The sequence below is a fragment of the Leuciscus leuciscus genome (assembly GCF_965113295.1).
Source record: "Leuciscus leuciscus genome assembly, chromosome: 5".
NCBI lineage: Eukaryota > Metazoa > Chordata > Actinopteri > Cypriniformes > Leuciscidae > Leuciscus > Leuciscus leuciscus.
The window spans coordinates 36973697-36988319 of record NC_138729.1 but is presented as its reverse complement, the minus strand read 5'-3'; the positions used below and the strand labels follow the sequence as shown (position 1 = coordinate 36988319).

General features: G+C 34.4%; 2 protein-coding genes across 2 annotated transcripts; both read left to right on the top strand.

Annotated features, from left to right (window-relative positions):
* Positions 1 to 4251: 4251 nt before the first annotated feature.
* On the top strand, positions 4252 to 8177 carry tbx3b (T-box transcription factor 3b). The gene is made up of 7 exons (XM_082169091.1): positions 4252 to 4668; positions 5264 to 5531; positions 5797 to 5943; positions 6063 to 6139; positions 6639 to 6772; positions 6898 to 7448; positions 7677 to 8177. Exons 1-7 carry the CDS (start codon positions 4376 to 4378, stop codon positions 7986 to 7988), a joined length of 1782 nt encoding a protein of 593 aa, XP_082025217.1. The 5' UTR covers positions 4252 to 4375; the 3' UTR covers positions 7989 to 8177.
* A 1599-nt stretch (positions 8178 to 9776) lies between these two features.
* On the top strand, positions 9777 to 14075 carry tm2d2 (TM2 domain containing 2). The gene is made up of 4 exons (XM_082170688.1): positions 9777 to 10304; positions 10433 to 10520; positions 11101 to 11216; positions 13610 to 14075. Exons 1-4 carry the CDS (start codon positions 10024 to 10026, stop codon positions 13821 to 13823), a joined length of 699 nt encoding a protein of 232 aa, XP_082026814.1. The 5' UTR covers positions 9777 to 10023; the 3' UTR covers positions 13824 to 14075.
* Positions 14076 to 14623: the final 548 nt, after the last annotated feature.

The window sequence follows — 14623 nt, the reverse complement described above, 5'->3', positions numbered from 1 at the left end:
ACTAACATTCAGTGATTGTGTTATCCTCTATTTTTCCTCATGGATATATTCTCAAAACGCAATCCCTTCATGTGCCCGTCTGCAAAATGAATCACTTTTATGCTTTAACTGTTGTAATGCTTATTGAGGACCCTCTACCCAAGGTTGTCTCTTTAGGAACATTCGTGAATCGTGAGCTGATTGTTATGCTGCTAATAACATCTTTTAGGCTATACAAAAAAACTGTATGAAGATTGATTAAAAGATACCACCAATGCTTGCAATAGTAAAAATAGGTGCATTATAAATTCAACCAGCATTACAAAATAATGTAAAAAATTATATGATCAATAAATTATGACAACATGTTTTGACATTGCTTTAAGTTTAACTGATAAAAATAAATTAAGCAATTTTTTTTTTTAAATAAGTTATACAAGATTCCACAATTTTTTTTGTCAGTTTAGTGCACTCTAAAAAAATAATTCTGTGGCTTAGTAAATATCACAGTAATATTTAACTTTATTAACTTAATAAAATCTCTGAATATCATTTACTTGATTGTTTGAGTTAAACATACCAAAATAATTGACTAAAAATACAACAGATAATTTTATCAAAAATGTACACTTATATTTAAGTTTTTTTCACTAAAATAATTTAGTATTTGACTAACCAATTATTTATTTATAATACACTTAATATATTTGTGAAATTTCTATCAAAATATTTGAGAAAGGAGAATTAAACTGATCTGTTTCAAGAACCACAAATATTACTTAATTCAAATAATATAATTAATATATTTAACACGCTTTTAAGAAATTGAGTAAGTTTACTCAATTAAAACAATGCACCCCTCCCCTACCCTCTGACATGAGGACAACTCAATGGTTGAGTGAGCGCGGGCTGTTTGAATTCTCTCCAGTCCAGAACAGTTCTCTCTTCTCAGCGTCGCAGAATTGGTGCATTTCCTCTGTGGAAATTGGATAACAGACCGGTTGATTACACTTGAATTAGGCTACCTGAATGTTTAAATATTTCATTTTTACTTCTAAAATGTTTGTTACATGAGTTTAAATGTAGGATGTATTGTATACATGTTTAAACAGTGTAAAATATGCTGTATTGATGTAACGTTACTCCTCGACAATAAAGGCCAATTGTATACCGGTGGTTGTATGGAATACTATTTTACAAAGGTTTAGAGAAAATAAAAAAGTTAATATTACTCATAAATAAAAACAGTTCATAATACACATAAATATTGTTTTTTTTTTATGTTTTTTCCCCAATTTTTTCTACTCAATTTTATTTGTTAATGTACCAGATGCAGTTACTTAGATCTACTTAATTTTTTTTACTTATTCAGTTCATACAGTGTGTTGTAATTGATTTCACTGCTTTAAAATGTAATCAATATTTTTAAGTGTAAAAATCATAGTACAACTTTTTAGAGTGTGTAATTTAAGTTGAAATTACTTAAACATCCAAGTTGATTGTACTTACAAAATTTAAGAATTTTTAATTTTTTTAACAGTGTTCCTGTTTAGAATTTAAGAATTTTTTTTTTTTTTAACAGTGTTCCTGTTTAGAACTTTGCAGCTTCCTAACCAAGCGGTGGTGGTACAGTTTAAAGCAACTATTTATCCTTGGTTTTAAGTTACACACAATGCCTGTTAGTGTTCTCACAAATATCCGACTGGCATCAGCTCTCTCTCCCTCCCACAGATCTCTCCCTGCTCTCCCTTTGAAGTAGGGATGATTGACAGCCAGGGTTGCTCCTTGCCCAATAAAGATTGGGTCACCAGTAGTGGATGGCCGCAGATGGCATATCTCTCATAATCCGGTGTTTGGATCTTTCTCTGTACTCGTAGCCACCATGGCAGCGCAGCTGAACACAGGACATAAAGCTGTCAGAGCAGAGCGTTGTCATAAATTTGCAGATTTACCCATTACAGAAGCAGGGCGTGAAATAATTTAAATGCTTCAGAATGAAGGCAATGTTCAAAATAAAGCTGTATCTCTGTGAGTGGAGTTTTCACCACCCTTAGTCAATACAACAGCTGTTTTTTTTATCATAAACACACACACACACACACACACACACACACACACACACACACACACACACACACACACACACACACACACACACACACACACACACACACACACACACCACACAAAATATTATGTAAAAAATATTACATTATAGAAAACAGTTATTTTAAATTGTAATAATAATAACAATATTAATGTTTGAATAAATGCAGCCCTGGAGAGAGACAGGGAGATAGAGTTATTTTTTTTTTATCTTACCGAAAATTATTAACTTTTAAAACTTTTGATTGGCAGTATCTATTTTTTGGTTCTGTTTATGATAGGGAAATAAAAATCATAAAAAAACAGCAGTCTATGAAAATTATAATTTTACTATGGAAAACAAAAATACCTCCTTTTCTCTGAGATAATAGAGAGGGAAAATGGCACCAGAGACGCAAATGTTTATGACATAATACTCAACACTGTCCTGATACTAAAGCAATGTGCCGTCAAGTATTTTACACTGTACTATACACTAATGCAAAAACAACACCAAAGTTTCACCAGTTAGTGAAATGTATTCTTAGTGCCTCCCCCTGAGAAAAACACTGTGCTAAAGTGCTGATGCCTTGAGGAAGCAGAAACAAAAATAGATCCTTATTAAAAAAACAGCAAGAGCGTGTGATGGGACTTCCCCATTATGGTATATGGACTATCAAATTGTCAACATGATAGTTTGGCCCCAGCCTTCAAAAACATCAAACCTTATTTCCAGATCACTAGAATGATAGGTTTAGTATGTGATTGGTAACATGACAAAGAAGAAAAATGGTTTGTGTTGAACACAACTGATGGTTTCAAGAGGCTTGTGTTCTGCTGGTCTGTAGTTTTTGAGCCTTTATGGAATGTGTAGCCAAAACTCTTTTGCAATAGAAATGTGTAACTGAATACACTTCCTAATCCAGCCAGGACAATCAAAAGCATACATCAGTTGAATCTTCAGTCACTTCCCACTCATATCACAGCATGATATTATGGGACGGAGTCTGGGAGCAAGAAAAGACGGGACATATAATTAATAGCACCCCCTTAAAATTGTGTTATTATAAGATGGTTGTGCTTCACTATGAGAAATATGTCACATGTGAGATAAAGATTAAACAGCTTTCTCATGTTGGACTATAGTTTGTGATTGTGCTGTTAGGTGCTTTTGCACAGATTACAGGGATATATTGATTATGGGTGGTCTTGTGGGAGGTGAGTGGGTGGGTCATTTAATGTGACAGTTGTATAAAGAGCATCAGTTAAAGGGCAATATTTTTTGCATGTATATACTGCTGTTTGTTCTACAGACAGTACTGCCATTATAACATATACTTTTAATCAAGTAATGTCAGAATAACGACAGATAATATCTCTCAAGATCTATTTCCAAATGTCAATTTCTGCATATAGCTTGGGTTAAACTGTCACAATGGAACCTGCCATTTAACAATCTGTTTTAGGATAATCCTCAAAAATGGTACAAGTAGCCTAATGTACAAAAATATCACATTGATTGTAATTGTATAAATGTAAAATATTGACTATAGCCGTGTGTTCCAAATAAACAAATATATATATATATAAATAATGTATCAATGTCAGATAAGATAGGCCTATGACTTTCTAGACTGAATGTACAGTATTTCAGTGTGTATTTTATTGTGTTCTTCTGCCATTCAACTATTAGGGAATTTTTGTTCATGTGTCATAAAAGGGTTTAGAATATACAAAATCACTGGCAGAGAAAACATACACCTGATCTGAGTAATTGTACTTTTGACACAACCTTTGTGACAACTAGCCCCGATCTCCCTTAAATACCCTACATTCTTTCTTCACTTTCTTCACAAACATGAGCAGCACTAAACTCTGGACAGCTGATGTTCCATTTGTATCAAATCACTTTGTTGCAGTTTATTCTTTATACAAATCGATTTACCACGCCCTTATGAAGCACAATTGGTTTGCATGTGTCCACGGAGCCAATCAGAACCCCCGACTGACCCGTCCCGACCAGAAACCACCATGCTGTCTGGAGGAGATCCGGCATAAGGTCCCCAGGGTTCATCTGTGCGCACGAGACCCCATAAAACAACCTTTACTGTCTCTGCAGTTGGGCTTTTCTCTCAACAGGACAAAGACATGAAAGCATGAAGAATTACTCATTCAAAAACGCGAGATTCATTTAGACAAACAGTAGCCTACAACTTCTGACACACTGAAACTAGCATGATTCCACATAAGGAGTGAATGCTGAAGATTTCAGGGAGGAGTTGTGGGGATGGAGTGAATATAAGTTGAGAGAATGGCTTATCACTTTATACCGGCCAGTTCCACTGACTTCACGATTAGTTCGATGCTTGGACAGCAGTCACAGTTTTTTCCTGTTGGATACGGGAAACAGCAGATTGCGAACGCTCTCCATAACTCTATTCGCCTGGCACTTAAAGAAGCCGCTTCTCCCGCGCACCTCTCTGTGGAGACGAGAGACCTCGGACTGACACCTGAAGATGACCCCGTGGTTCACCTGGAAGCCAAGGAACTGTGGGGGCAGTTTCACAAAAGCGGCACGGAGATGGTCATAACAAAGTCTGGAAGGTAAGAAAAATATTTAAAACGACTAGACCCGTGAGTGTCTTTTAAAAATTCAGCGTGACGATCTCAGCTATTCATGTGTAAGCAATTTATTTATTTGTGATGTCAGTGTCACTATGTAATTCTGAATTAGACACATGCACATAAGGATTTCAGAACTTTGACTGACGTTCTGGCAAGGTTCTCTCAACGTTAAGAACGAACATTCTTACAGTAGTAACGTTAATAGAATGTTCGTTCGAAGTTATCTGGCCTTCAATAGGTCTATGCTCTCAAAACGTTACAGGGCCTATAACAGTTTTTCTTCCCTTGAACGTTTTAGTTGGACGTTCATGTAACATATTTTAAATGTTAGGCTACTCGTTGCAGAACGTTCAAAGAAGATTCAAAAGTATCCCATAATGTTTGCAAAGTTGTTTCTTTAACGTTCGCTTAACCAAATTAGTTTTTAAACTGTTAATTTTGACATTTTAAAGAATTTTCAGAATCAGAAATAACGTTTCCATATTTGAACATTAGGTAACAAAACATTCTTAGAACATATTTTTGTTATTTGAGTGTAAACGACATAGTGAAAGATGTCTTTTGCTTCTTTGAGACGCATGTTTCCAGCGTTTAAAGTGCGCTGCAGCGGCTTTGACAGGAAGGCGAGGTACATCCTGCTGATGGATATAGTGGCGGCTGACGACTTCAGATACAAGTTTCACAACTCCCGTTGGATGGTGGCTGGAAAGGCCGATCCAGAAATGCCCAAACGAATGTACATCCACCCAGACAGTCCTGCTACCGGGGAGCAATGGATGTCCAAAGCTGTCACCTTTCATAAACTAAAACTGACGAACAATATATCTGACAAACATGGATTTGTGAGTATTTAATATGTGATTCATAATTTATGAACGACCTTTAATTGTAAATTTCTCCTTAAACTCATTTTCTCTGTCACCAAGCTTGTGTAAAAGGCAAATTGCTCGATGAAAATTCAACAAGTTGCGTGTAGGCTATCAAACAGCTCTGTGTGAAAAGATAAAAAAAAAAATGGTGGAATCCGAACAGAAATGTTTTTAAATTATTGTTTTAAAATAATTAGTTTGCAATGATTATGAAAAATTATATGATTTTGTTTTGCAGACAATTTTAAACTCCATGCACAAATATCAGCCGAGGTTTCATATCGTTCGAGCCAACGACATCCTCAAACTTCCTTACAGCACATTCAAAACATACGTGTTTCCTGAGACTGAATTTATCGCTGTTACGGCATACCAAAACGAAAAGGTGACAGGATGGATTCAAATGTTTAATCAATGAAACCACATATTATCCTAATAAAGTTGTAAACAATTTTCACAACACTTAAGAAATGTGATATCTTAATGAACACGTTAACCTTACAGATAACTCAGTTGAAAATCGATAATAATCCATTTGCAAAAGGATTCCGCGAGACCGGAAATGGGAGACGAGAGAAAAGGTCAGTTTTTTTTTTCTTTCAGATTTCATAAATATGGCTATAAATATCCTGTTTAAAATTCCACTTAATGATTCTATTTTGCATTTTCATTGATTTTCAGGATAAATTATATGATTAGCCTTTAGCCTACTGAAAAGTTGAACTAGGCCTAATCCATAGGATCATTTCGGAACGTAGGCTATTTGGTCTGCCCTTTTTTTGTTTGAATGACAGCAGCACTCGAGCTGTATGAACCCAACTTTATGTAAAACCTGATGATTATGTTCTCCAGCATGATTTGAGATTGATTCACATAGGATCATTAACCTTTGGAACAAAGGAGTTCACATATTTGATTAGTGACAATCTTTCTTATTGTCATGTCTTTGTTTTAAATTTCTCACAAACTTTCTCTTTATCTCCATCTTGAATCTCAGATGTTCAATGTAGACTTATGAACAGCACGGTCTGAAAAGAATCGTTTTAATATCCACTGACATGATTATTTTTCAATACTTAGGAAACAGATGTTGCATCAGAGGTGCGATGTGGAAGCGAAAAAAGCCAATGTGTTCACAGACGACTCATCTTTTGACCAAAGTTCATCAAATTATTTAATTCAAGAAACTAATGTCGTTACATCAACTTCAACAGGTTTCAATTGGAATTTAATTTATATATATATAGCCTATTCTATTTATCATCTATTTTATAGGCTATTAATAATATTGGTATTCCTAACACATTTATGAGCTATTTTTATTATATTTATTCTACAGATACGAATGAGAGCGACATTGATGGATATGGAGATGAGAAGGAAAGCAATGAAGATGAGAATCAGTCAGTTTCTCAAGATGAGCAAAATTCCAGAGTAATCTCTACAACGGTGAAGGAGTCCAAGGACAATTCAAAAGAGAAGATACAAGGAGATTGGAACATAGAAGCCAACAACAAGGAAAAGCTTGGTGAGGAGGAGGCTACTGAACATTTACCCTTTGATAAAAAACATGCTGAACAATCCAAGTTTGCAGTTGATGTGACTGGTGTTTCTCAGAAGGGTTTGCTCGCTCGGCCCTATTACATCCCCCATCCAGGCCTAATTAATTCGCTGCGTGTGCCGGCACAAGTCTTGTCAAATTTATGTCAGTTTCATTATGTTGGAACACTTCCACTTTTGGCATCTGAAGCAACTGGTCCTTGGTTATCCCGAAGGTCAAATGAAGGGGATGGTCAAAGTCACACCACTTCAGTCTCAACCTCACCACAAAGACTTACTGGCATGCCAGATTTACCACCTTACTTTCAGCAGCACAGAACGACCTCTCAGGTAGGTCCATAATTCATGATGTAAGCCTAATATATCACTAAAAATAAATATAATTTAAAATAAATTGATTGATTTGAAAATAATAAAACATATATAATAAAATATAAAAAGACACAAAACATGCTTAATGAAATATGTTGTGTTGTTTTATAGCCTTTAACTTGCATGTAAATTATAACAAAAAATATATAAAGTATATACAGTATATATTTGATCTAATTTTCACAGAATGAGCTTGTTTCGACGCATGGAAGTGTCTTACCTTATCCACAGAGTTACATGACTACATCTGCTGCCACCTCCTCTGCGGTACCATACCAGGTTCAACGCACCCCTTTTCTCAATGTTAGCTACCGATCCCGATGCAGACCCTACCCTGTACCAATGTGGGTGCATGGCCGAAAAATGCCACAAACCTCAGTATTTATTCCATATGGTGAAACTGATACAAATGAGCACGCTGGTATTACAACTCCCGCATCAACTGAGTTTAGATCAAAACCTAATGAGGATCAAAACACAACGTGTCGGGATCTCTAGAGATGTCTGTACAGGAACAACAACAAATTTAGTAAGCTGTAATTATGTGCATTATAAGTCTATGGAATGTGAAGGTCTGGATTAAAAAAATAATATATACTATTTATTCTTTAGTCTTTATCTGCTGTGTAAATGTGTGAAAAATGCATAAAAAAACATGAAGTTGCAGAGCAACCATTAAATAAATTTCATACCATTTCCTCTGTTTTCCCATTTATTTGCTTTACTTCTATTATTATTATTATTATTACTATTATTTAAACTGCACTATATCAAGCAACATTCTATTTTAAGAATTTTTTTAATAAAAAAAATGTTTTACTTATTTTCAACAACAGTCTGTAATTGATAGTAACCATATGGCTAATCTATACAGTACATCTCACTTAAGCATATTTTACTATATCACAGTCTTAGCAATATAATTGTTTATTTAAGATTGTGATTTAAAAAAAAAAAAAAAGTAAATAAATTTGATTTGATTTATTGGTTTATTTAAAAGGGGACAGTGCAATTTCATAAAACACATGAACAAACATGGTTAAAAAAGCCAGAATTAGCCAAAAGGCTATTTTTCATCTGTATATATATGTAAATAAATCTTACATTGAGAATTTTTATTTACAGTTCAAGAAAATTTACATACAACCTCATACCTTTAGTATTCATGAGAGCAACATTTTTTTTTAAATGTAATAAATAATTATGGTGCAAGATCTACTGGGCTACTGAGTTAAAAACATCTTCAGTAATACATATTAAGATTTATTACATTTCTAAATATATTATTCTTTCTAAATAAAATAGTCACACATTAGATTCTACCCTAATGAGCACAACATACTATTCACAAACAGCACTATTCCTCCATAAAATCTATCCTGTCAAGTAACTTTTCTTGGAAAAAAAAGTTCCCCATAATACATTTGCCACAAAAAACTGATGTTGAACTTTACTCCGACATATGTTAATAATATTGATGTATTTCTTGATACAAATAATACTGAAAATTAATGTTTTTATATATATATATATATATATATATATATATATATATATATATATATATATATATATATATATATATATATATATATATATTCATTATATTGTCATTGTCATAACATAATACAACAATACTCCAGAGTCCTTTAGTCTTTCAGTCCAGATTAAGTTCCTTCAATCTGGATTAAGTTCCTTCTGTTTTTCAGTCCAGAATAAGTGCCAAGTAGCCTACTGAAAATGAACGTTTGTTTTTTTAATGCAACAAAAAATATACAAAGATTTGTACATGCATATACACCTCACAACAAGTAGAAAATAACATACATAAGAATATGTAATGTAAAATAAAATAGGTCATGCCAGGGGTAAAATCAGAATAATTTAAAGTAACAAAAAGCTTCATAGTTGTATAAGGAAGCACATCGTACTTTTGGAACCAACACTGTCCTGTACAAAAATAAAATAAAAATACTACATCATACAGATCAATTTGTAAACATGTTCCAAACAACCTAGAAATGAAATTTGAAACATCCAACCAAAACATTTTTGTATATATATATATATATATATATATATATATATATATTATATATATATATATATATATATATATATATATATATATATTATATATATATATATATATATATATATATATATATATATATATATATATAAAAGATGAGTTACAGATTCTTTAGCATTGCCACAATATTCATAAGTTTTCAATATTCAAATGGCTGAAAATGAATGTGAAATGACGTAACACTACACAAATAGCGTCATCACAATGCGCCGCCTATATTGACTACTGTACAGCTCAGTTTTAGCTTGTGTTCACTAGTAGCAGTGTAATATGGTTTATATTCGTTCACAATATGGTACACAAGTCGCATAATATTAAATAATACCGCCAGTAATATGTTGTCGACTGGCATTTACAGATGCGACTGGCAAAATCACCGCTAGGTAGCTACTGTCTCGTTCATTAGCTGAAAGATCAGCCAACGTTAGCCGTTCAGAAATCATGCCGCAGATTTCAGTCAACTACATTTTGTTATGCGGACAGTTCTTATTGCTCTTTACAGTGCTACTTTTACAGTGTCTGGACGGGATTCACTCGGAAAACTCAACCGACCCACCCGGAAACAGAGTAACGACCAGCAAAACAGTTCTGCTCCGCGAACAACCGGGAGAAACACTTGTGACGGAGAGTGTTAACGTTAACGTTATACCTACTGAAACATCAAATCACACGGAGCAGTACGAGTACAACCCTCCATCACCTGTCGTCCTCTGTCGATACCTGTAAGTTCACTTCATCTTTCTGAAGCACGGGGCCTGTTTTATGTAAACAACAACAACAACAACAACAGTGACTTACAGTTCAGTGGGCGCTGTTATAGTTTATGACGATGTGCTAATATCTCATTTAGACCAGAGGAATTCATATTCTGCCAAGATCCAGTCGATCACGGAGGAAATGTCTCTGCCTTTCAGGAGATGGGCTATGGATGTGTAAAGGCAAGTTCAGTTGGGTTACACTTTATTTTAAGGTGTCTTTGTTACAGTGCAATTAGCCTATACATTTAAATACTGAGTAGTAGGCTATTAATTAACTATCCCCCGGTTTCACAGACAAGGCTTAAGTCTAAAATGCATGTTTGAGCTGTTTTAACTGAAAGCAACTTGTACTGAACTATCTTAAAATATGTCAGTGCCTTTGTTTTGTTTAAAGATGCATGTTTTTTTAAAAGCTACTTTAAAGTCCTAAGGCCTAACCCTGGCTTTATCTAAGACCTGTCTGTGAAACCAGGTCTACTTAATATAATGGGTTATGGTTAGGATTAGGTTTGTTGTAGGGTTAGTAGCATGTAATTATGCATAATTTATAGTTGTAACTATTGTAACTACATGTGAGTCTAACAAGGACATTTTTACCTACATTTTGATTGGAAAGATATGTTGCGCCCATAATCTGCAGTTCAGAGCCTTGGAAAACTCTTGCTTTTTAATTATTATTATTATTTTTAAAATCCCTTCCAGCTGATGTTTACGTATGTGTCGCAAAGCTAAAAAAAATACAATTTACTTTTTCTTGTAGTTTGGTGGTCAAGTGTACAAAGATGTGAACCATACCCAGGTGTTATGCACGGCACTGGATGGCATAGAGTGTGCTGGACCACGGGAGTTTCTCAGAGGCAATGAGCCATGCATCAAGTAAGTGAAATCGAATAGAGCAGGGCTCCATCTCGTGGATATTCTGGAAATCTGGAAAGTGGAAATAACAGCATTTTCTTTTTTCCATGCGTCAAAGTATAAAAAGTATAACATGCTATTCATACTTTTGTACAAATAGTGGTAGGTACTACAGTAGTTGCATCTCAGTGTCCGTATTGTAAGTAAGTAAGTACATTTTATTTATTGGGCACATTTAAATTCAGCTTACACTGACCAAAGTGCTGTACAAAACAAACATAAAATACAATATTTTCATAAAATCAAAGATAACAGTTGCTAATCCATAATTTAAAAGAGTAAAGATCTGTCTTGAGTCTAGATATAGAAACAGAAATAGAAGGAGCACTCTTAATGTCAGGTGGCGACTGATTCCATAACCGGGGAGCAGAAAACTGCAAAGGCTCTGTCACCTTTCGATTTAAGACGTGACCGTGGGACATGTAGGAGAGCTTTATTGGCATATAAGATGGTGCTTGTGCGTAAGAGCTTTAAAAATAATCAGCAACATTTTTAATTAAATTCTAAAAAAGACACAAAGCCAGTGAAGAGAAGCTAAAATTAGAGAGATATGATCACTTTTTTTTTGCACTAGTTAACAGTCTTGCTGCTGCGTTCTGAATCATCTGTAAATGTGCCAATGAAGATTGAGGAAGACCATGGTATAAAGAATTACAATAGTCTAGCCTTGATGTAATAAATGCAAAAATACATTTTGTAGTACATTATAAAACAGTATGCAATAATAACAACAACATATTTAGTCTATATAATAACAAAATGTGCTATTTGCACTTAGTGTAATATATTTTATTAGATAAAGTATTTCATATTGTTACATCGCTCCCCGGTCAAGGAGTATTAGGAATGACGAACAAGGTTAAATAATTTGAGAAAGACAAGGAGGTTTTCCCGTGTCCAACTCTAGCACTACAACCAAGACACTTAATCTGGAAAAATGAAATTTAGTCTTTTATTTTAGTAAGAAATAAAGAGCAAACAGAATTAGTCATAGAGTCTCAGGAGGGGGTTAAGCCAAAACAACAAACAATCCAATTCTTTCTATGGTTAAAGAAAAACAAACTTACCTGGTCAACAAAGGAAAAAAATAAAAAATAAACAGGGAACTTCCCTACCTCCCTAACTAAACCAAAATCAAGAGAAAACTATTAAACAAAAGGTGGCACCCGCCTTCCTACTCAAAAAGAAGTAATTTGGTTCAATAGATGAAATTTCTTACAGTTCAATGTTGGGCGGCACACAGCACATCAATCATATAATCATACAACAAATTCAGTCTTCAAAGTTAACAACAACAGGGTCTGGGGCAGGAGAAAGGAGAACCCTCTCCACACAACACACTCAATTTGGTCTCTCTCCTCTTCTTAATGAGCACTGAAGCTTTATACCACTTCCTTCCAGTCATCTGCCAATCACAACCAGTAGGGAAACCAGCAAGGTAATTGGGATCAAGTGGCAGTCGTAAATACCTGTTAGCTGAAAACTTAGGGGAATTAGAGGGGAAAAAAGAGGAGAAATACACCAAAAACAGCAAAACGCATAGCAATAACCTTAATAACATCCCCTAATATAATAAACAAAAGAAACGACATGTCCTGGGACGTAACAATATCATAAAATCATAGATATTATTATAAACTTAAAAAATAAGGAAATATCTATACTTGATTTAGCTGTAAAATATTTCATCAGCTAGTTATTTCTCTTTTGTAGAGTAAAACTTGCTTGCTAGTCATATAAATGTTTGTTTTCTAAGCGAAATGTTCTTTTGAGTCGGTTCGTTTTATTGAATCACAAAAATGGTTAACAAAATGTCTGAATGATTCATTAGAAAACTGTTCTGAATAATAATGATTTTTTAAAAATCGTTATCCAGTAATCACAAATGACTAGAAAGGTAATGGAAAATAAATTTGTCAAAAACGTCGGAACCTTGATAATAGCTTTTATTGATCATTCGTTTCACATTTATTATTTTAAGAAAATAACACTAATATGAGATGACAGCCAGTTACAGTTACACAAAGTGTTTCCTGTTGTTTGAGTCTGCTTCACAAGAGAGCATTGCATCATTTTTCATTTCTTTACCACAAGAGGGCAGTGAGGTACTGTAGATTCCTTTCACTAAGAAGTCTTTACGTGCATAATGTATCTGGCCATCAGTAAATACAGTTGTATCAATTCACAAGCTTTACACTAAACATGAACTCTTCTCATTATGAACTTTAACTGTCGACAGTGTGTTCAGTGCATGCATAGCTTACATGTGTTTGCGTGATTTTTTGATTTTTTAAGTTATACAGTCTATTAATGCATTGACATTAATGGATTGTTTTTCCTCTTTGATATTTAAGATACACAGGACACTACTTCATCACCACCCTACTGTACTCATTTTTCCTGGGATGTTTTGGTGTCGATCGGTTCTGTCTCGGGCACACTGGGACTGCGGTGGGAAAGCTGCTTACCCTGGGTGGCCTTGGCATCTGGTGGTTTGTAGACCTCATTCTCCTGATAACAGGGGGACTGACTCCCAGCGACAGCAGCAACTGGTGCACTTTCTACTGACATAAAGTGACTGCAGCTTTTCACCTTTCATGTACTCGCAAGTTAAATTACATACACTGAATGCATGTGGGCTTACATAGGCCTTATTTGCCATGATTATTTGTAAAATACTGTTTCTCTTATTTCTTTTGTAAAGTGTTTGTGAAGCAGTGATGTAAATAAATGCCATCTTCCAAGAGTAAAACTCTTACATTATACATCAATATGTATGATGATCCAAGTGTAATCTTTATTAAACATGCAACAAAGTTGTCTCGGAAATTAGTTTGGTATTTTCAATACACACTATACTTCTCTGCCTTTGTTTCTTTTTTGTTGTATGATCTGTCTGAACGAATGATGTTTAAAATCACCAAGTTTATTGCTGACTGTGCCAAAACAGCTGCAGAAATGTTACAGACCTTATTTTAGACCGAACACCTAAAGAGCTGTCAACAGACAGATGTTATGAAACAGCTTGCAATAAAAAATACATACAACAATAGACTCCATTAGACATGTATCCCTTGGCAGAAGTCCCACCCATTAATTTCCTCTTTCATGTTTTGCAGATTGCGTGTTCTTTGTTTATTATGTATGAGATTTATTTCCTGCTGAACAGTTGATCTACTGAAGAAAGGGGCACTTTGGGATATGATGCATGCAACACATCCAAGATTACTGCTTTAAAACAACATGTTCTCACAATTTTTTGTTAAAATCATAAGGATAAAAAGACTTGTTTGACTGGTGTGTGGCAGTGAAATGATTCCTTACTTGACAACACTTGAAAGCAGTGGGTAGTAAGTACATGTGGTGTG